Genomic DNA, 20,974 nt, shown 5'->3' with positions numbered 1-20,974 from the left:
GGCCCATCTTCTAAGAAATCGGGCCATTCAAGTGCAGTCGGACAATGTAACAACAGTGGCCTGCATAAACCAACAGGGCAGAACGAAGAGCAGAGCTGCAATTTCAGAGATGACGATCATCCTCTGGGCAGAAAAGCACGCTTTGGCGCTGTCAGCCATCTTCATTCCAGGAGTAGACAACTGGGAAGCAGACTTCCTCAGCAGACACGATCTCCATCCAGGGGAATAGGTTCTCCATCTGGAGGTGTTCAAGGAAATTACAGACCTTTGGGGGCTACCCCAAATAGACATGATGGCCTCTCGTCTCAACAAGAAGCTTTGACGCTATTGTTCCAGGTCGAGGGACCCACAAGCAGTGGCAGTGGACGCCCTGGTGTCTCCGTGGGTTTTCCGGTCGGTGTATGTGTTTGACCTCTTCCGCTCATTCCAAGAGTTCTAAAGCTCGTAAGGAGATCAAGGGTTCAGGTGATCCTCATTGCTCCGGACTGACCAAGGCGGGCTTGGTACGCGGACCTTCTGAATCTCTTGCAGAAAGAGCCGAGGCCTCTTTCTCTTCGGGAGGATCTGCTGCTGAAGGGACCGCTCGCCTATGAAGACTTACCGCAGCTACATTTGACGGCATGGAGGTTGAACGCCTGATACTAGCTCGGAAGGGCATTCCGAAGAAGGTCATTCCTACCCTGATACAGGCTAGGAAAGGGGTAACGTCTAAACATTACCATCGTATTTGGAAGAAATATGTTTCTTGGTGTGAATCCAAGAGGTTTCCTACGGTGGAGTTTCAATTCGGACGGTTTCTCCTCTTCCTGCAAGCAGGTGTGGATATGGGCCCGAGATTGGGATCTGTGAAGGTCCAGATTTCGGCCCTCTCCATCTTCTTCCAGAAACAGTTAGCTGCCCTCATTGAGGTTCAGACTTTTTTGAAGGGAGTTCTGCACATCCAACCTCCCTTTGTACCGCCTACGGCGCCTTGGGACCTTAACATGGTGTTACAGTTTCTCCAGTCGGATTGGTTTGAACCTCTACAGGAGGTTGAGGTCATATTTATTACTTGGTAGACGGTCACGTTGTTGGCCTTAGCTTCTGCTAGACGTGTGTCAGAATTAGGGGCTTTGTCCTGTAAAAGTCCTTACTTGATCTTCTATGAAGATAGAGCTGAACTCCGGACACGTCAGCAGTTTCTTCCAAAGGTTGTGTCGGCATTTCATATCAACCAACCTATTGTGGTGAAAGTAGCTACTAACTCCTCAATTACATCAAAGTCCTTGTATGTTGTAAGGGCTCTGAAGATATATATGAAGAGAAGTTCTCGTCACAGAAAGTCGGACTCTCTGTTTGTCCTATATGATCCCAAGAAGATTGGGTGTCCTGCTTCTAAGCAGACTATTTCTCGCTGGATTCGGTTAACTATCCAGCACGCTTATTCTACGGCAGGTGTCTCGGCATTGCAACTTTGCCGAGCTGCAACTTGGTCTGGGTCGAATACGTTTGCAAAGTTTTACAAGTTCGATACTTTGGCCTCTGATGATCTGAAGTTCAGTCAATCAGTTCTGCAGGAGCCTCCGCGCTCCCCCTCCCGTTCTGGGAGCTTTGGTACATCCCCATGGTACTAATGTGGACCCCAGCATCCTCTAGGACATAAGAGAAAATAGGATTTTGGTTACCTACCGGTAAATCCTTTTCTCGTTGTCCGTAGAGGTGGCTGGACGCCCGCCCAGCACTTCGTTTTCCTTCAACCATTATCTGGTTCAGTACGACTTTGTTTAGTTATGTACTGCATTGTAACTTGGTAAGTAATGTTTCAGCAGTTGCTGAGTTTTCAAGCTAAGCTAGCTTGATGTGCCTTGTATGTGTGAGCTGGTATGAATCTCGCCACTATCTGTGTATAATCCTTCTCTCGAAGATGTCAGTCTCCTCGGGCACAGTTTCTAGAATGAGTCTGGTAAGAGGGGCATAGAGGGAGGAGCCAGCCCACACTCTCAAACTCTTAAAGTGCCAATGGCTCCTAGTGGACACGTCTATACCCCATGGTACTAATGTGGACCCCAGCATCCTGTACGGACTACGAGAAAAGGATTTACCGATAGGTAACCAAAATCCTATTTTTGCCTGGCTTTTAATGGCAGTGTTTTTCTCAATGTGTTTATTTTTCATTCTTGATGTAATTTACCATTTTGTGTTGTTATACAGTATGAGGGACAGGAAAAAGTCACTGAGTGGAAGGAGGTGCTACACTATATGTCTGATTCATGTTTGTAAGTAAAGCAAAAAAGCAAGCAAATGGACAAAACCATGTTGCCCTGCAAGTGGGGCAGATGTAACGTGCTGAGAGTTAGATGTGGGTGGGGTGTGTTCAAACTGAAATCTAAATTGCAGTGCAGAAGTTAAGCTGTCTAACATGTGGGCTACATGCAAAAGCAGCCAGTATTTACATTGCACAGAAACAATATAAATGAATGTGCTCCCCGTGCATGGCTATATGGTTTGTTCCAGACTCAGTTTCTTGCTTTTTTGCTTTATTTACAAACTTGAATCAGGCCCTATATACCTCCTGAGGTTTTCTTCTTACTGTCTTTGCCCAGAGGAATACAGTTTTAAGCGATTTGTGGAGTAACTGCCGTGGAGTGCCACCTGTAGCAGTGATATGTTTATATGTTGCCCGTCTCTTTTATGCTTCTGCTCATCTCTTCCATGCTCACTTTTTTTGGAATAATCAGTGACCAACTTTACCTGTTTATGCTGAGACTAAAGTGGATATTGGAAATACTGCTACTAGGCTGGATGTTACATTTAGATGGATTCAAAGTATAATTTTAATTTGATGAGATGTGTTTTCATGTATATTTCTTTTTCCCGTTAAGTTATACCCCTAAGGACAGAGACAGCAGGCCAAAGTTCAAGAAGGGCTTTATGCAAGGACACATGACTCGTCCAGAAAAAGCAGAAAAGGAGGAATTGTACAAAGAACGGTGGCCGCAATTTGTACGGAGTCTTCAGGGAAGGCGAGTGACAGATACTTTAATTTTGATAAAATGTATTGAAGCTAGTTACAGCCAGATTGTAATAAATAAAGCTTTGCTATACATGCAGAAGGCCTCAGACACACACATACACAAAGGAAAAATGTATGTATCTAACAAAATGAAAGTTTGCAATTAAGTTTGACCATTTGTAAATTTCCTGTTGCGGTAATATTAGGTTACATTTGTTTGCAATATTATATTTTGTTTTTCCATCGTCATTCCACCTATTTAGTGAATTAACTGTGTGAATAATATCTGTATTGATTTCACTTTGAGAATATTGAGATCAGTGCTATCATATCCTGTTAAATGCCCATAATAATAGCTATTATTTTTAATGAACTGATTACACTTTTTTTTTAAACAAAGAAACAGCTATGTGTTTAACAGTCAAGCATGTTCTGTTAATTTTCTCCAGGTACTCCGAAGAGACTATCAATGGCCTGGAATATATAGATGATGAAAAGGTTGACCTCCATCTGATTTTAGAGCTTATAAAACATATTGTTCTGAAGGGGGAGGTGAGTATTGTGGTTAAGTACAGCGTTTGCACTCTATATTATTAATTAAGAATACATATTAGACAATTAAACACATTTCTATTCAACAACATTTCTGCTGCGGGGTACACTGGGCTCCACAGGGAATGACATTGGGGTGTAGAGTAGGATCTTGATCCGAGGCACCAACAGGCTAAAAGCTTTGACCTGCTTCCCAGAATGCATAGTGCCGCCTCCTCTATAACCCCGCCTCCGTGCACAGGAGCTCAGTTTTGTAGTTGGTGCCATGCAGTGCAGGCATACAACAGGTGGGCTGCTCCAGCAGCCCTCAGAAGAGCTTTTCTAAGTGAATATTGAAGACTTCAACGAAAGCAGCTCCATCACCTCCCCCAGCGGCGCTGTATACTCCCGTGCCCTGGTTGCCGGGTACTTACAGCGGAGGCTCCGGTTTTCATCAGACACACACACCACCGAAGTTCTCCAGGATCGGGTGGCCGCACTTAAGGAGGAGGTAAGAGGGTCCCCCAGGCGGGACCCGCTGGAAACCGCGATCCGGCGCGGCCGGTGGGAGGCGGGCCGCGCGCTGGCTGTGGCAGTACAGGGACCCCACGAGACCACCAGGGCAAGGGCACAGGTCGGATTCTCTCAAAAATCCTTTTGCTAAGGCCAGCAGTACCTGGAGGTGAAGTACAGCAAGGGGATAAGGCTCTGACCTGTAGCCCCTGCTCCAGCCCCAGGGTGCCATTTAGAGTAAATGTTCCCGCCCTGGAGCTGCATCTCTCTCTCTCCCTCACTCCCTGTCAGCGTTTGGGCGCCATTACACAGAGCTGCGCTGATCCTGGGACTGTTTGGGCAAATCCTCCTCTGTAAAGCCACCTGCATGTCAGCGCTGTGCATTTTACAGGACACTTAAGTATTCTACATGTCTGCTGACAGTGTTAGTTAAGAAACAGTGCATCTAGTCAGGGTTATATGGTACAAGTACCCTATGATATACATCCAGTCTTTATTGTGCATTGATATATCTATTGAGTGTATAGCTATACTTAGTCTTGCTTTGTATTGCTAGTCCAGTGCAGTTTTATTGCATGTCATAATTTCTGCATTGTACAATGTGGCTGTGTGTGTGCACATATAGCTGCTGGGTGACTTCCATTTCGTGTATCTCACTCAGAGTGCTATCCCTATATTCTGTAACCTGAGGGGGGCTAAGTGCATCAGGTTTATTAGTTACTATAGGTGTTTCACAGGATATGCTTATTGTGTATTTTTCTCTGTGATTTTTAGTCACCGTATACCTCTTGAATCCTTTGTTTGTGCTGATACACTACACAGGGGGTTCTTGTCAGGTATTTAGCTGCTGATATTGTACTGGGTTGCCTTGAATTGAGCTTTCAGATATGTCAGCTACAAGGGGCAACGGAGCTGAGGCTGATCCCACATTGGGTGGTGGTGATGCTGCAGACACGTTGGAGGAAAACTTAGCAGCAGAGGGTTCAGGTTCTGGGGGTTCCTTACCCCCCAGCGGGACCATAGCAACGGGGGTTCAAAATGACCAACCTTGGGCTACTTTCTCCACGTTGTCAGGTACGCTAGTAACTAAAATTACGCCCCCTATGGGACCTCATGTGCCGGTACAACCGCTTATGGTCCCTGCGGTTAATCCGCCATGGGCAGATCACCTGTCCAATCAGTTACAGCAATTGAACCAATCACTGACCAAACACAAATCTAACCCTCGCCCGCCTAAAACTAAGGGGTCCTCTAAGCGGACCATTACTTCCTCACTATCCATCAACGTCCCAGACACCTCGTCTGATGAGGATGGCGTATATACTGACCTTACAGACACTGACCCAGATACTTCTGATGGGGAATCGGTCTCACAGGTGGATGTTCCTGACTTATTGGAGGCTATCAGGCGTATTCTTCAAATTACTGATGACCCAGAGCCTGACGCTGCTCCTAAGAAATCGGATAGGTTTAAACGTCAGAAAGTAGTTGAACAAGTTTTACCTCATTCTGACCATTTAGTTGACATTCGTGAGGAATCCTGGGAAAGAAATTCACACCTCACAAGAAGATGCTGGCTCGCTATCCCCTCGCTGCGGCGTGAAGTAAGAATTGGGAAACACCCCCGCCAGTGGATTCGCAGGTGGTGCGGCTGGTGGTATCTTCAGCTCTGCCTGTAACTACCATTACGTCTCTGATGGAACTGACGGAAAAGCGTGTGGAGGGTTGCTTAAAGGCGATTTACACCCTGGCAGGTGCTGTGCATCGGCCCACTATTGCAGCGACATGGGCTGCAGAGGCTATTGAAGCTTAGGCTCAGGAGGTGGAAGTGGAGCTGCCTTCCAACTTCTCTGATAATGCTAGACAATGTCTATCGTATATTGGGGGTAATTCCAAGTTGATCGCAGCAGGATTTTTGTTAGCAGTTGGGCAAAACCATGTGCACTGCAGGGGGGGCAGATATAACATGTGCAGAAAGAGTTAGATTTGGGTGGGTTATTTTGTTTCTGTGCAGGGTAAATACTGGCTGCTTTATTTTTACACTGCAAATTAGATTGCAGATTGAACACACCACACCCAAGTCTAACTCTCTCTGCACATGTTATATCTGCCTCCCCTGCAGTGCACACAGTTCTGCCCAACTGCTAACAAAAATCCTGCTGCGATCAACTTGGAATTACCCCCAATGTCACAGCTTCTCATTACATTAAGGAGGCGGTTTCTGATGCCGGTATTCTGGCTGCCAAGGCTTCTACTACATCAATTCTGGCTCGCTGGCTCGCCTGGTCTGTGGATCTGGATTCTAAGAAAACCCTGGAGGTGCTCCCTTTTTTGGAGAGGACCTCAACAAGATAGTGGCTGACTTAGCTTCTGCTAAAACAGCGTGTCTACCTAGTACTGCTCCTTTGATTCCGAAGGCTAAGAGTGCTTCCTTTTGCTCCTTTCGTCCTTCAAGGAAAGCAAATGGTCAGGCGTATCAGAAACAGACTTGCACTTCCAAACCCACTAAGCCCAAACCTAAACAGGCCTGAGCTGCCTGTCAGCCTGCTTCCAAAACTGACAAGCCTGCTGCACGACGGGGCAGGCCTCCCTCTGGGAGATCCAGAGTGGGGGGCCGACTTCTAGGGTTTACCCAGGAATGGTTGAAGACCACTTCCGATGCCTGGGTACGGGAAGTCGTCACTCGAGGTTACGCCGTATCCTTCAGAAATCGTCCCCCTCATCGATTTTGCCTGACAGATGTCCCTTCGCATCAGGTGAAGGCAAAAACTCTTCATTTGGTGGTACAGTCCCTCCTGGACACAGGAGTGATAGTACAGGTGCCACTGGCTCAGAGATGCAAAGGGGTACTATTCATCGCTATTCCTAGTCCCGAAACTGAATGGGTCCTCTCGGCCCATTCTCAACCTCAAGTCCTTGAACAAATGCGTGAGAGTCTCCAAGTTTCGTATGGAAACTCTTCGCTCTATTGTTCTGGCATTGGAACCCGGGGATTATATGGTCTCCCTGGACATACAGGATGCTTACCTGCATATTCCTATTGCAATGTTGCATCAGCAGTACCAGAGATTTGCTGTTGGCAACCTCCATTACCAATTTCTGGGCGTTACCTTTTGGTTTGACCATGGCCCCGCGAGTCTTCACCAAGGTCATGGCGGTAATGATGGCTGTACTCCGCCATCAAGGGGTTAGGATCCTACCGTATCTGGACGACTTGTTGATCCTGGCGAATTCCCCAAAAATTCTCCTATGCCATCTGGAAATGACGCTCCATTTTCTGCAAGCCCACGGGTGGCTCACCAACTGGAAGAAATCTTCCCTGGTCTCTGCTCAGAGCATGGTGCACCTGGGGGCGTTGTTGGACACTCACAGCCAGCGGTTGTTCTTGTCTCAGGAGAAGTTCAGGACAAGATAAGATGCTTCCTGTCTCGTCCACAAGTGTCGATACATTCGGCGATGCAAGTGCTAGGTCTCATGGTGTCGGCTTTCGACATGGTGGCGCACGCTCAATTCCATTCCCGCCCTCTGCAGAAATTGATTCTTGCCAAGTGGGATGGCCTACCTCACCGGATCAGGTCTCGCATGATCTCCTTGTCTCCGGAAGTCCGTCTGTCACTGAGCTGGTGGCTGCAGGACCAACGATTGTGCAGGGGTCGTCCCTTCTGGATCTCCAACTGGGTCCTTCTGACAACGGATGCCAGTCTGAGAGGTTGGGGCGCGGTGTTGGAGCAACGCTCCCTTCAGGGTCGGTGGATCAAGGAGGAGTCTCTCCTATCGATAAACATTCTGGAACTGCAGGCGATGTTCAATGCTCTGAACTTGGCCCAGAATTTAATACAGAACAGACCTGTTCAAGTACAATTGGACAACGTCACCACGGTGGCATACATAAATCATCAAGGCGGCACTTGAAGCCGCATGGCAATGAGGGAAGTATCAAGAATTCTTCAGTGGGCAGAATGCCATCTGCCAGCCATATCGGCAGTGTTCATTCCAGGGGTCCTAAACTGGGAAGCGGACTTCCTCAGTCGTCAGGACGTACACGCCGGAGAGTGGAGCCTCCATCCAGAAGTGTTTCAACTCCTCGTGGGGCCTTCCAGATGTGGACCTGATTGCATCATGACACAATCACAAGGTTCCGGTCTTCGAAGCAATGACAAGGGATCCTCAAGCAGCGTTCGTGGACGCACTGGAAGTTCCATGGAACTTTCGGCTGCCGTACGTGTTCCCTCTGGTGTCACTCCTGCCCAATGTAATAAGGAAGTTCAAGCAAGAAGGAGGAATCCTACTTCTGATCGCTCCCGCGTGGCCCAGGCGGCATTGGTTCTCAGACCTTCAGGGTCTCTCGATAGAGCGTCCCCTTCTACTTTCACAGGGCCCAGATCTCCTCGTTCAGGGCCCCTGTGTATATCAGGATTTAACCCGGTTGGCTTTGACGGCGTGGCTCTTGAAGCTTCCGTCCTGAGTGCCAAAGGATTTTCTGAGGCGGTCATTCAAACCATGTTGAAGTCCCGGAAACCGGCTTCTGCTCGGATTTATCATAGGGTCTGGAATTCTTACTTTGCTTGGTGCGCATCTAACAATCATGACGCTTGCAAGTTTAGTACGGACAAACTTTTGGCCTTTCTACAACAGGGCCTGGACTTGGGCCTTCGTCTGGCCTCCATCAAGGTTTATATTTCTGCCTTGTCGTTTTGGTTCCAGAGAAAAATTGCGACTACCTGATGTTCATACGTCACTCAGGGTGTTTTGCGAATTCAGCCTCCTTATGTCCCGCCTGTGGCTCCTTGGGCCTTGTCGTGGTTCTGGAGGCATTGCAAGGGTCTCCGTTTGAGCCTCTTGAATCTGCAGACCTTAAGTGGCTTTCTCTTAAGGTATTGTTTCTGCTGGCTATTGCCTCTGCTAGACGGGTGTCGGATTTGGGTGCCTTGTCTTGTAGGTCCCCATATCTGATTTTTCACCGTGACCGGGCAGTTCTTAGAACACATCCCGGGTACTTACCTAAGGGGGTGTCTTCTTTCCACCTTAATCAGGAGATTGTGGTTCCAGCCTTTGCCTCTCCTGACTTGTCTTCCAAGGAGCGGTCTTTGGATGTGGTACGGGCTCTCCGTCTCTATGTGAAGAGAACAGCATCCCTTCGGAAGTCTGATTCTCTCTTTTTGTACTGTTTGGTTTTCACAAACGTGGCTGGCCTGCTCACAAGCAGACCCTGGCCAGATGGATTAGAATGGTGATTGCACATGTTTATGTACAGGCTGGCCTTCCAGCTCCTGCTACCATCAAAGCCCATTCTACTCAGTCTGTTGGACCTTGGGCGGCCCGCCGTGGTGCGACCCTTGAACATGATCCTCAGTGAACACGTACATAAGGTTCTGTGCCTTCGATACTTCCGCCTCCCAGGATGCTACCTTTGGACGCCGGGTTCTTGTGCCTGCTACAGTGAGTCCCCTCCCATGATGAACTGCTTTAGGACATCCCCAATGTAATTCCCTGTGGAGCCCAGTGTACCCCGCAGCAGGAAACGAGATTTATGGTAAGAACTTACCGTTGTTAAATCTCTTTCTGCGAGGTACACTGGGCTCCACAGGGCGCCAACCCTGACGCACTTAGCTTCTTTGGGTTGGTATGGCATTAGCCGCTGACACTTTCTCCTGTCGTGAGAATGTGGTGTATGTGGGCTACTAATGGTTGTCATCTCTAGTACCTGCTACTGCATTGGACTGGTTAACAAAAACTGAGCTCCTGTGTACGGAGGCGGGGTCATAGAGGAGGCGGCGCTATGCATTCTGGGAAGGAGGTCAAAGCTTTTAGCCTGTTGGTGCCTCGGATCAAGATCCTACTCTACACCCCAATGCCATTCCCTGTGGAGCCCAGTGTACCTCGCAGAAAGAGATTTAACAACGGTAAGTTCTTACCATAAATATTGTTTTTATATTTAGTGAGTGATGCCAGAAAGTTTCATGTACAGTATAAAGTTGTCTACAAGTTATACCTTTTACTGCAGACTTGGGGAGGGGGGTATCCAATTAGAGGTGAAACTAAATCAGCAGTTTTCACACTTTTCTCTAATGATTCCCGAATTTATTTATTTATTTATTTTTTCTTCATTTTTTTTATTTACAGGCTATCCAATTTGGATCACCTGTAAAAAAAAAAAAAAGCTTTCCTTATGAAAACACACAGGTTCAGTGAAACCTGTGGGTTTTCGTTAGAAACAGCAAATGGGGCTGTTTACGGGGATTTGGTTTTGCCTGCCGTGTCTCATGCTGGCTTATCAGACTAATTAGACAGCTCCTGGCGGGACAATCAGCTGCGGCTACTGATATTGTGGCCATTTATCTTAGCCTTTGTCTGGCGCCTTACTTTTTCCACAATGCTTTTCATTCTTATATTAACATTTCTCTTGCGTCCTAGGGGATACTGGGAATCCATTTAGTACCATGGGGTATAGACTGGTCCAGTTGGAGCCATGATACTATAGAAGTTTGATAACGTGTGCTGGCTCCTCCTTCTATGCCCCTCCTACCAAACTCAGTTTAGAAAATGTGCCTGACAGAGTCTGTCACATCTCTGGCAGCTCCTGAAGAGTTTTCTTCATTTATTTTAAAAGTTTGTTATTTTCAGGCAGGACTGGATGGCCTCAGCCTGCCTGCTTCGTGGGACTTTCGGGGGGGTACGGCCCAATCCCACTAAGGGTTAATGGTCCTGTTCCCCGCTGACAGGACGCTAGCTCTTGTGGAAACTATTCTCAAGCCCCACCATGACGAGCGTACATTCCCGCAGCACGCCACCACCTCTAACAGAACCAGAAGACAGAAGAGTGGTGAGTACTAAGCCGGCGTCCAGGTGAGTGGGTCGCTGGCCATTATGGCGTCATTAGGGTACGGAGACGCATGGCTTCTAACGGGGCGGACTGAGTCTCCAGACTTAGTACACAGTACCCAGTCAGGTATTGCAGCATAAAAGGGGGTTTACTCCATTTTATGCACTTAGACACATAATGCCAGTATAAAGAAGAGTGGGAAGACCGCGTGCCATTGAAGGGGTGGGGCTTCACTATGAGCGGATCCAGCAGCTCACAGGTGCCATTTTACCCTACTGCAGCTAACACTGATGCTGATTGCAGGAACGCGCAGCTCCTCCAGAGAGCCTACAGATTACCTCAGCAGTACCAGGGGGTCATAGCAGGGGGGAGCTTTATACTTGTGTACCGAGTCCCTATCTAGGTACTTAGTCTGCAACCCGGTTAAAATAGGCTTTAGCGATAAGGGCACCGTGTGCTAGTTCTATCCTCTCTCTGTATCTCTCAGGAAGGGCTCTTTGGGATAATTGTGCTTTTAACCTTTTCCTGTGTGTGTGCTGTTACTACTGTAGTATGTCAGGCAAAGAGTGTGTTTCATGCAAGGCACAGTGTTCCTCTTCTCTATGGGGTTCACTAGTGTGTATGCAGTGTAGTATCCCTTCTCAGGCTAGTGGGTCGGAGCCAGCATTGCTGGACTCCATTTGGGGGATGATTTCCACCATCTCTACTAAATTATCTCGTAATGAGAAGGAGACGCAATACTTAAGACAGTCTATGACTGAGTTTATGCAAAAGGACTCAGTACTCAGACCAGCGTCTGGAAGAGGGGGAATTCCTAGTGTCTCTGGATATCAAGGATGCGTACCTTCACATTCCAATCTGTCCGCCCCATCAAGCTTTTCTACGGTTTGCACTGCGCGACTGTCACTACCAGTTCCAGGCACTGCCATTTGGTTCCTCCATGGCACAGCGGGTGTTCACCAAAGTGATGGCAGAGATGATGCTACTACTCCGCAAACAAGGAGTGAACGTAATTCCTTACCTGGACGATCTTCTGATAAAGGCTGTGTCCAGGGAGCAGTTGTTGGAGAACATTGGTCTCACAACCAGATTACTCCTGGATCATGGGTGGATTCTGAACCTATCAAAATCTCACCTAGAACCAACGCAGAAGCTTCATTTCCTGGGAATGATATTGGACACAGAGTCTCAGAGCGTGTTCCTTCCCTTGGAAAAGGCAATGTTAATCCAGTCGATGGTTCGGGCCGTCTTGAAGCATACCCGAATCTCAGTACATCTGTGCATCCGCCTTCTGGGGAAAATGGTGGCTTCTTACGAAGCAATTCAGTGCAGAAGGTTTCATGCGAGGACCTTCCAGCTGGATCTGTTGGACAAATGGTCCGGATCGCATCTTCACATGCATCATAGGATTCGTCGTCGCCAACAGCCAGAATCTCCCTCGTGTGGTCGCTACAAACTTCTCACCTAGTGATGGGTCGAAGGTTCGGGATTGAGAATTGGATCCTTCTAACCACAGACGCAAGCCTCAGAGGTTGGGGGGCAGTGACCCAGAGGTTGGGGGGCAGTGACCCAGGGGTTGCAGTTTCAAGGAAGATGGTCAAGTCAGGAAGTCGTCCTTCCAGTAAACATCCTGGAACTCAGGGCTATCTACTACGCCCTTCTGCGGGCCTCATTTCTTCTTCAGAATCAAGCCATTCAAGTTCAGTCGGACAATGTGATGGCGGTCACATACATAAACCGACAGGGAGGAACGAAAAGCAGAGCTGCAATGTCAGAGGTGTCAAGAATTCTCCTCTGGGTGGAAAAATACGCTGTGGCATTGTCTGCAATCTTCATTCCGGCAGTAGACAGCTGAGAAGCAGATTTCCTCAGTGGACATGACCTGCACCCTGGGGAATGGGGCCTCCAGCCGGAGGTGTTCCAGTGGCTGAAACGTCGGTGGGGTTATCCTCAAATCGACATGATGGCCTCTCGACTCAACAAGAAGCTCAAGCAGTATTGTTCCAGGTCAAGGGACCCACAAGCTGTAGCGGTCGACGCCCTGACAACTCCTTTGGTCTACCGGCTGGTGTACTTGTTCCCTCCTATCCCTCTGATCCCAAGTATTCGCAAAAGAATAAAAAGGGAAAGAGAGTTCAAGCAATTCTCATTGCTCCGGACTGGCCAAGAAGGGCCTGGTATGCGGATCTTCTCGAGATGCTAACCGAAGATCCGTGGCCTCTTCCTTTTCGAGAAAATCTACTGCTACAGGGCCCATTCGTTTATCAAGACTTACCACGGCTACGTTTGACGAAATGGAAGTTGAACGGATGATTCTAGCCAGGAGAGGGATTCCTGACAAGGTCATCCCGACTATGATCCAAGCCAGGAAGGGGGTAACATCAAAACATTGATTAAATATGGTTGAAGGCTGCGCTCACATTGGGGGATGGTGGCTGAGTGTGCAGCTGACCTGGAGGTGTCCCACCTCCTGTTACAATTGCGTATTTCGTGGTGGTCAGCGCGCTCTAAAGGGTGTGCGAGGGATTGGATTGATTGGAGAGGTGGATGGTGGTGTGTGAAGTGATGTGTTCTCTGTGTATCTATTTGTAGGGGATGTGGTAATGATCACTCGATGTAAATGAAATATAGGATTTTATTTGGATGTAATAGGATTAATATTCCATAGTCAATAATGAATGTCCCAGGTTGGTTCACCACTTATCAGGTGTGTCTTGCAGACTACCCTTTCTCTGAGTATACCCTCCTATTGGTATACTGATGGAGCTACAGCTCAGGTAAATGTTAGGTATGCCCTAGGGGCCACCTTTACCATAGGTGTGGATGGTCCTATGTATCCTCTGATGCTGTGTCTATTGTTAGGTTTGTGGTTAAGTTTATGGTGTGACTAGTGCGGCGTCCCGCCTGTCAGACCCTTCCGTGTGTGGCAACGAGTGGCGTGGTCATATACTGTGTAATGAAACTTACCGCCGGGGGCAGGTGCTACCTGCCGCCGGTGACCAGTTCTTAGCCGTCCTCAAGCCTGTGTTCCTCGATGTATCCTCTCTGGGTGTCCTCCGTGTCTCAGAAGCCGCGCACCTTGTCTGTAAATGCCGGTCTCCTAAACTCCCGTCCCGTCCTCTGACTTCCTGGTTCGCGCGTCACGTGCCGGGTCACGTGAGCGCGATGTGTGCGGAAGCGTCTCCTTCTCCAGCCGGAGAGAGGAGAATGTATGTGGCAATGTCGGTAGTAAAGTCTGTGGGTCCCAACGCGTTTCAGCACTGATGCCTTTTTCTAGGGTTACCCATATGGTGTTCAGTGGCTTATTTATGCTGTGATCGCTTTCCTGATTGGTCCTTCCTCGGTGTCCCAATCTCTATTCTGATTGGGAGGCGGACATGTCAATCATCCAGATTAGGTGTCAGTGATTGGATGTGTGACTGTTTTGATTGTGTACATGAATTGGGTGTTAATCGGATATCCTTTACATAGGAAACCTTGTATTTATGTTGATGTGTGTTAACCTGCATGGTGGAAGAAGGTTGTGTACCAAAAAATGTACTGTTGGAGGGGAGATACTGAATGTTTTTTGTTGTGATATAAAGAAATGGTCACCGTTAGTGATACTGTGAATATTTTCTATATTGTGATAGAAGGAATTGTCACAGTTAATGGTACTGTGAACATGAATGGATATTTGTTAATATAATGCATGTGTGTTGTTATTGTGTGGTCGTAATTGTCACAGTTAATGGTACTGTGAACATGGTTGGATATTTGTTAATATATTGCATGTGTGTTGTTATTGTGTGGCCGTATATGTCCTTTACTGATGATTGCGGACCAGGGTGATATGGTGGTATGTGTCGATGACTGGCCCATATTGGGGAGGGAAGTGGTGCAGAAGGTCTCAAATGGGGGGATGTGGGATCAGCTTGTACTAAATGGCTGTTGCTGATTCTAGTAAATTGTTCTGGTGCGTGTATTGTATGCTGCACCAAAAGTGTCAGCAGTACCTAGCTAGATTTTGTTAATATGAACATTGAGGATGAGCGAGTGTGGGGGGGGGGATGAAAGGGCAGGTGGGGATAGGATTGCAGGTACATTATTTTTGCTGTAGCTGTGATTTACATGGCAGTGGTCGTGTTGTACTCTATATTAAGGCCTCGTGGTGCGAGTGTCTTTAGATTGAAGATCCACCTGAGTTCTTCTCTATTGATTTTTTTCACATAATCCCCCCCTCGCCAGTTGTTAGTAACCTGTTGTATTGCTATGAATTGTATTTTGGATGGGTCCTGCATGTGTGTCTCCTTGAAATGTTGTGAGACGCTGTGTTGTTCATAGCCTTTCTTTATGTTGTGGATGTGTTCAGAGATCCTGATCTTAAGTGTTCTAATGGTACGCCCGACATATTGTAGTCCGCACGGGCATGTGATCAGATATATAACCCCTTTTGTGTGGCAGGAGATTTCTTCCCTAATGGTGTATTTCTGACCTGTGGTGTTCGATGTGAACTCAGTGGTTCCTTTAGTTGATCTTGAGTTGGATGTTCTACAACCTAGACATGATCCACAATAATGGAATCCCTGCCTCTTCCCTGTGCCGTGTAATTTTGTCTGTTGTGGTCTGGTTGGTGGAATGTGGTTGTGTACAAGTTTGTCCTTGAGATCTGGGGCTTTCTTGTATACTATTTTGGGTTGTGAGGGTAGTATTCTTGCTAGGGTTTCATCTTGCATAAGGATCGTCCAGTGTTTTAATATACTCTGTTTTATTTGACCTGCTCCAGTGTTGTATTGTGTAACAAAATAGATGTCCTTATTGTTTTGTTTTTCGTCCCTTTCTTTGTATTTAAGAAGATCTTTCCTGTCTGTGTTTTCCAATTTTTTGTAAGCTTTGTGTACAATTTCTTTATCATAATTTTTGTCTATAAATTTTTGTTTGAGGTCTAGTCCCTGTGTACGGTAGTCTTCTATTTGTGTGCAGTTTCTTCTTAGTCGTGTAAATTGTCCTGTCGGGATGCTTTGGAGCCAATTCGGGTGGTGGCCACTTGTGGATAAAATGTAGCTGTTGACGTCCACCTGTTTGTGATGTGTGCGGGTGTGGGTCTGATTGTCCTTGATGTAAATGTCTAAGTCAAGGAAAACTGCTTGTGTCTTGCTGTGCTTAGTGGTGAATTGTAAATTTCTATCGTTGTTGCTGATGTATAGTAGGAATGTATTTAGGTCATGTTCTGTCCCTTTCCATACAAGTATGATATCGTCAATGTATCTGCGCCAGAGGACCAGGTTCGCCCCAGAGTCATGCCCCTTCCAGATGTGATCCTCCTCCCACTTGCTCATGAAAAGATTCGCATAACTTGGTGCGAACCTGGTCCCCATGGCGGTCCCTGTCTGTTGTTTGTAATATTCGTCCTCAAACCATGTATAGTTATGCTCCAATATGAATTGTATTGCCCTGATTATGAAGTCAGTCTGTGCCAATGGTATTGTGGCATCTTGTGACAGAAAGTGTTTGGAACTGTCAGTCCCTTGGTCATGTTTTATGATGGTATAGAGGGATGTTACGTCACTGGTCACTAGTATCATGTCATCTGCCCAGGTTATATCTTGAAGTAATTGAAGTATATGGGTGGTGTCTCTGAGGTATGATTTTTGTCTAACTACATGTGGTTGGAGGAATGAGTCTATATATCTGGATAGGTTGGAGGTAAGGGAATTGATCCCTGATATGATGGGTCTTCCTGGCGGGTGTTCCAAATCTTTGTGTATTTTGGGAAGATAATAAAATACCGGTATTACTGGGTTGGTTGGTGTGAGAAAATCAAATTCCTTTCTGTTGATGATTCCTGTGGATAAACCTTCGTTTAATAGTGATTGTAGCTGCCGTTGATAATCTTGTGTTGGGTCCCCTTTCAGTTTGATGTAGGTATGTGTATCCCCAAGTAAGCGTAATGATTCTAGGATGTAGTCACTTTTGTCAAGTAGCACTATACCTCCCCCCTTGTCTGCTGGTTTGATGATTAATGTTTTTAAGCCCTTTAGTTCTTCCATTGCCTGTATTTCTCCCTTATCTAGGTTGAGACGTTGTTTGTGACACAACAGAATAGAGATTGGGACACCGAGGAAGGACCAATCAGGAAAGCGATCACAGCATAAATAAGCCACTGAACACCATATGGGTAACCCTAGAAAAAGGCATCAGTGCTGAAACGCGTTGGGACCCACAGACTTTACTACCGACATTGCCACATACATTCTCCTCTCTCCGGCTGGAGAAGGAGACGCTTCCGCACACATCGCGCTCACGTGACCCGGCACGTGACGCGCGAACCAGGAAGTCAGAGGACGGGACGGGAGTTTAGGAGACCGGCATTTACAGACAAGGTGCGCGGCTTCTGAGACACGGAGGACACCCAGAGAGGATACATCGAGGAACACAGGCTTGAGGACGGCTAAGAACTGGTCACCGGCGGCAGGTAGCACCTGCCCCCGGCGGTAAGTTTCATTACACAGTATATGACCACGCCACTCGTTGCCACACACGGAAGGGTCTGACAGGCGGGACGCCGCACTAGTCACACCATAAACTTAACCACAAACCTAACAATAGACACAGCATCAGAGGATACATAGGACCATCCACACCTATGGTAAAGGTGGCCCCTAGGGCATACCTAACATTTACCTGAGCTGTAGCTCCATCAGTATACCAATAGGAGGGTATACTCAGAGAAAGGGTAGTCTGCAAGACACACCTGATAAGTGGTGAACCAACCTGGGACATTCATTATTGACTATGGAATATTAATCCTATTACATCCAAATAAAATCCTATATTTCATTTACATCGAGTGATCATTACCACATCCCCTACAAATAGATACACAGAGAACACATCACTTCACACACCACCATCCACCTCTCCAATCAATCCAATCCCTCGCACACCCTTTAGAGCGCGCTGACCACCACGAAATAAACATCAAAACATTACCATCGTATCTGGAAGAAATATGTCTCTTGGTGTGAGAGCAGACAATAGTCTACGGTGGAATTTCATCTGGGACTTTTTCTGCAGTCGGGAGATGATGTGGGCCTAAGCCTAGGCTCCATAATAGTTCAGATTTCGGCCTTATCTGTTTTCTTTCAGAAACAATTGGCTTCTCTCCCTGAGGTCCAGACGTTCTTGAAAGGTGTTCTTCATATCCAACTTCCCTTTGTGCCTCCCACGGCACCTTGGGATCTCAATTTGGTTCTGCAGTTCCTCCAACCGGATTGGTTTGAATCGGTACAGGAGGTAGACGTAACGTATCTTACATGAAAGACTGTCACGCTGTTTGCCTTGGCTTCGACAAGGCGCATATCGGAGCTGGGAGCATTGTCTCATAAGAGCCCCCTACTTGATTTTCCATGAGGTCAGAGCTGAACTCAGAACTCGCCAGCAATTCCTTTCTAAGGTGGTGTCGGCGTTTCACATCAATCAGCCAATTGTGGTTCCGGTTGTTACTGACACCTCTGCTACTTCAAAGTCTTTGGACGTTGTATGGGCTTTGAAGGTATATGTAAAGCGAACTGCTCATCACAGGAAATCGGACTCGCTGTTCGTTCTTTATGATGCCAATAAGATTGGGTTTCCTGCTTGAAAGCGGTCAATTGCACGCTGGATCAGACTCACTATCCAGCATGCTTATTCCACGTCAGGTTTGCCGATTCCGAAATCTGTACAAGCCCACTCTACTAGGTTGGTGGGTTCCTCTTGGGCGTCTGCCCGGGGTGTCTCGGCATTACAACTCTGCCGAGCAGCTACTTGGTCGGGTTCGAATACGTTTGCCAAGTTTTACAAGTTCGATACCTTGGCCTCTGAAGCCCTTCAGTTTGGTCAATCTGTTCAGCAGGAACCTCAGCACTTTCCCACCCGGTTTGGGAGCTATGATACTTCCCCATGGAACTAAAGGGATTCCCAGTATCCCCTCGGACGTAAGAGAAAATATTATTTTAATTACCTACCGGTAAATCCTTTTCTCGTAGTCCGTAGGGGATGCTGGGAGTCCGCCCGGTGCTTTGTTCTTCCTGCATGGTTACTTGTTTACATACTATTGTTTGGTTCAGCTGTTGCTGGCCCTGTTTTCAAGTTTGGTTAGCATGGCTTTCCTCTTGTTCTGGTTGTGCTGGTTCGAAATCTCACCACTTTCCTTATCTATTTCCTTCTCTCAAAGTATGTCCGTCTCCTCGAGTTTCCTAGACTGAGTCTGGTAGGAGGGGCATAGAGGGAGGAGCCAGCACACGTTATCAAACTTCTATAGTGCCCATGGCTCCATGTGGACCCGTCTATACCCCATGGTACTAAATGGATTCCCAGTGTCGCCTACGGACTACGAGAAAAGCATTTAGTCCCCTACGGACTACGAGAAAAGGATTTACCGGTAGGTAATTAATATCCTATTTTCACACAGTACATTCTGTTATTCAGTCATTTACACTTCATGGGGCCCTAGGCAAGTTACTGGCTTGTGGCCCCCCACCAGTACCTGCAATAATAAAAAAAATATATACATAAACTTTAAATATTCTGCAAGACATACACACTGGTGACTGGGCAGGAGGGGCACATGGACGTACTCACTGGTGACTGGGCAGGAGGGGGACATGGAGACGAACACACTGGTGACTGGGCTGGGGGAAGGTTGACATGGGGACGTACTCACTGGTGACTGGGCAGGAGGGGGACATGGAGACGTACACACTGGTGACTGGGGTGAGGAGAGGGGACATGGATACATACATTAGTGACTGGGAGGGATGAGGACATGGAGAAATATACATTAGGGTGGGGGAAGGGGGAGATTAAGACATGTACACTGCTGGTGGTGGGGAGGTGGACATGGAGATGTACACACGTGACACTGGGGTGGGGGAAGAGGGACATGGAGATGTACACACTGGTGACTGGGGTGGGGGAAGGGGGACATGGAGATGTACACACTGGTGACGGGTGGGGGACATGGAGACATGCATACTGCTTGTGGAGGGAGACATGGAGACATACTGCTGGTAGAGGGGGCATGGAGACATACGCACTGCTGATGAGAAGGAGAGTGGGACATGGAGACACGCACTGCTGGTGGGGGAAAATGGAGACACACACTGTTGGTGCAGGGGAAGGTGAGACATGAAGACACATGCACTGCTGGTGGGCGGAAGGGGGACAGGAGTCGCATGCGCACTAAACGGTACATACAGTCAGGGTCAGACATAGACACATGCATACTGTACATACAGTCACGGTCTCACACAAACACAACTATACAGAGATATCTCTTACCTTGATGTAGTAGCCTTCAGCAGCAGCTGTCTCCTTTTTCACGCTGCCAGCTAGAAGAAAGATGAACATGACACTATAGCCCCACCCCCTGCTCAGGTCAGATGAGCAAGTGCTGGGCTTCACCAATCTGGGCTTGGCACATGTTCCACTGACCCCACTGTCAACAGTAAGGATACTCTGCTGCTGCTCACCACCACCTGGCCTTTCCTAATATGGTTCTCCCAACATCGGGAGAACCGCATGACCTCAAGGACTCGGCTAGTGTGAACTCATTGTTCTCCCTACAGTTTGCTAAGAAAATGTAAAAAAAAAAAATCCAGCAGCCGGTGGTCCCCCTTGGGGCCGGCGGGCCCTAGGTGACTGCTTGTACTGCCTTGTGGGAAATCCGCCTCTTGCTGGAGTACAAATTCACACCACATGGTGACAAGTTCTTGTTCTTATGTGAATAGGTAACATAGGAATAATGCTTGGGATTTGACCAATGTTTTTAGAAATGCGCAGGAGCCTCACTGCACATGTGCAGATCTGGTACTGTGTCGCTGAACGCAGTACAGCTGCAGACGTTGGATGATTGAGTCTTCAGCAGTCGGGGAGAGGGATAGTGTAGGTCCTGTTTTCTGGGCAGACCAGAAGCTTACTTTTGCCTGATAACATGAGTAATCTGAGGGTTGCTGCAACTGATGACCCCTGTAACTTTTGTATATTTTCACACAGCCGCCGCATATAAAGATGCGGTGGCGACATTTGGGTCCACCTCTCTATCAGGCCCTTACTCTGTTTTGTTTGATCTCATATATTTTTTCTTCGATTTAAAT

General features: G+C 47.5%; 1 protein-coding gene across 3 annotated transcripts in view; it reads left to right on the top strand.

Annotated features, from left to right (window-relative positions):
• The window catches only part of DHX36 (DEAH-box helicase 36), a 290,388-nt gene that overhangs the window by 95,860 nt on the left and 173,554 nt on the right, over nt 1-20,974 (top strand). For all 3 annotated transcript variants that reach the window (XM_063916103.1, XM_063916102.1, XM_063916105.1), the window contains exons 10-11: nt 2,862-3,002; nt 3,442-3,544. In XM_063916103.1, the coding sequence (XP_063772173.1) occupies nt 2,862-3,002; nt 3,442-3,544 (244 nt within the window). The remainder of the gene's footprint in view (nt 1-2,861; nt 3,003-3,441; nt 3,545-20,974) is intronic.

Source organism: Pseudophryne corroboree, chromosome 4 (assembly GCF_028390025.1).
Source record: "Pseudophryne corroboree isolate aPseCor3 chromosome 4, aPseCor3.hap2, whole genome shotgun sequence".
Classification (NCBI taxonomy): domain Eukaryota; kingdom Metazoa; phylum Chordata; class Amphibia; order Anura; family Myobatrachidae; genus Pseudophryne; species Pseudophryne corroboree.
This window is presented reverse-complemented; position numbering and strand designations above follow the sequence as displayed.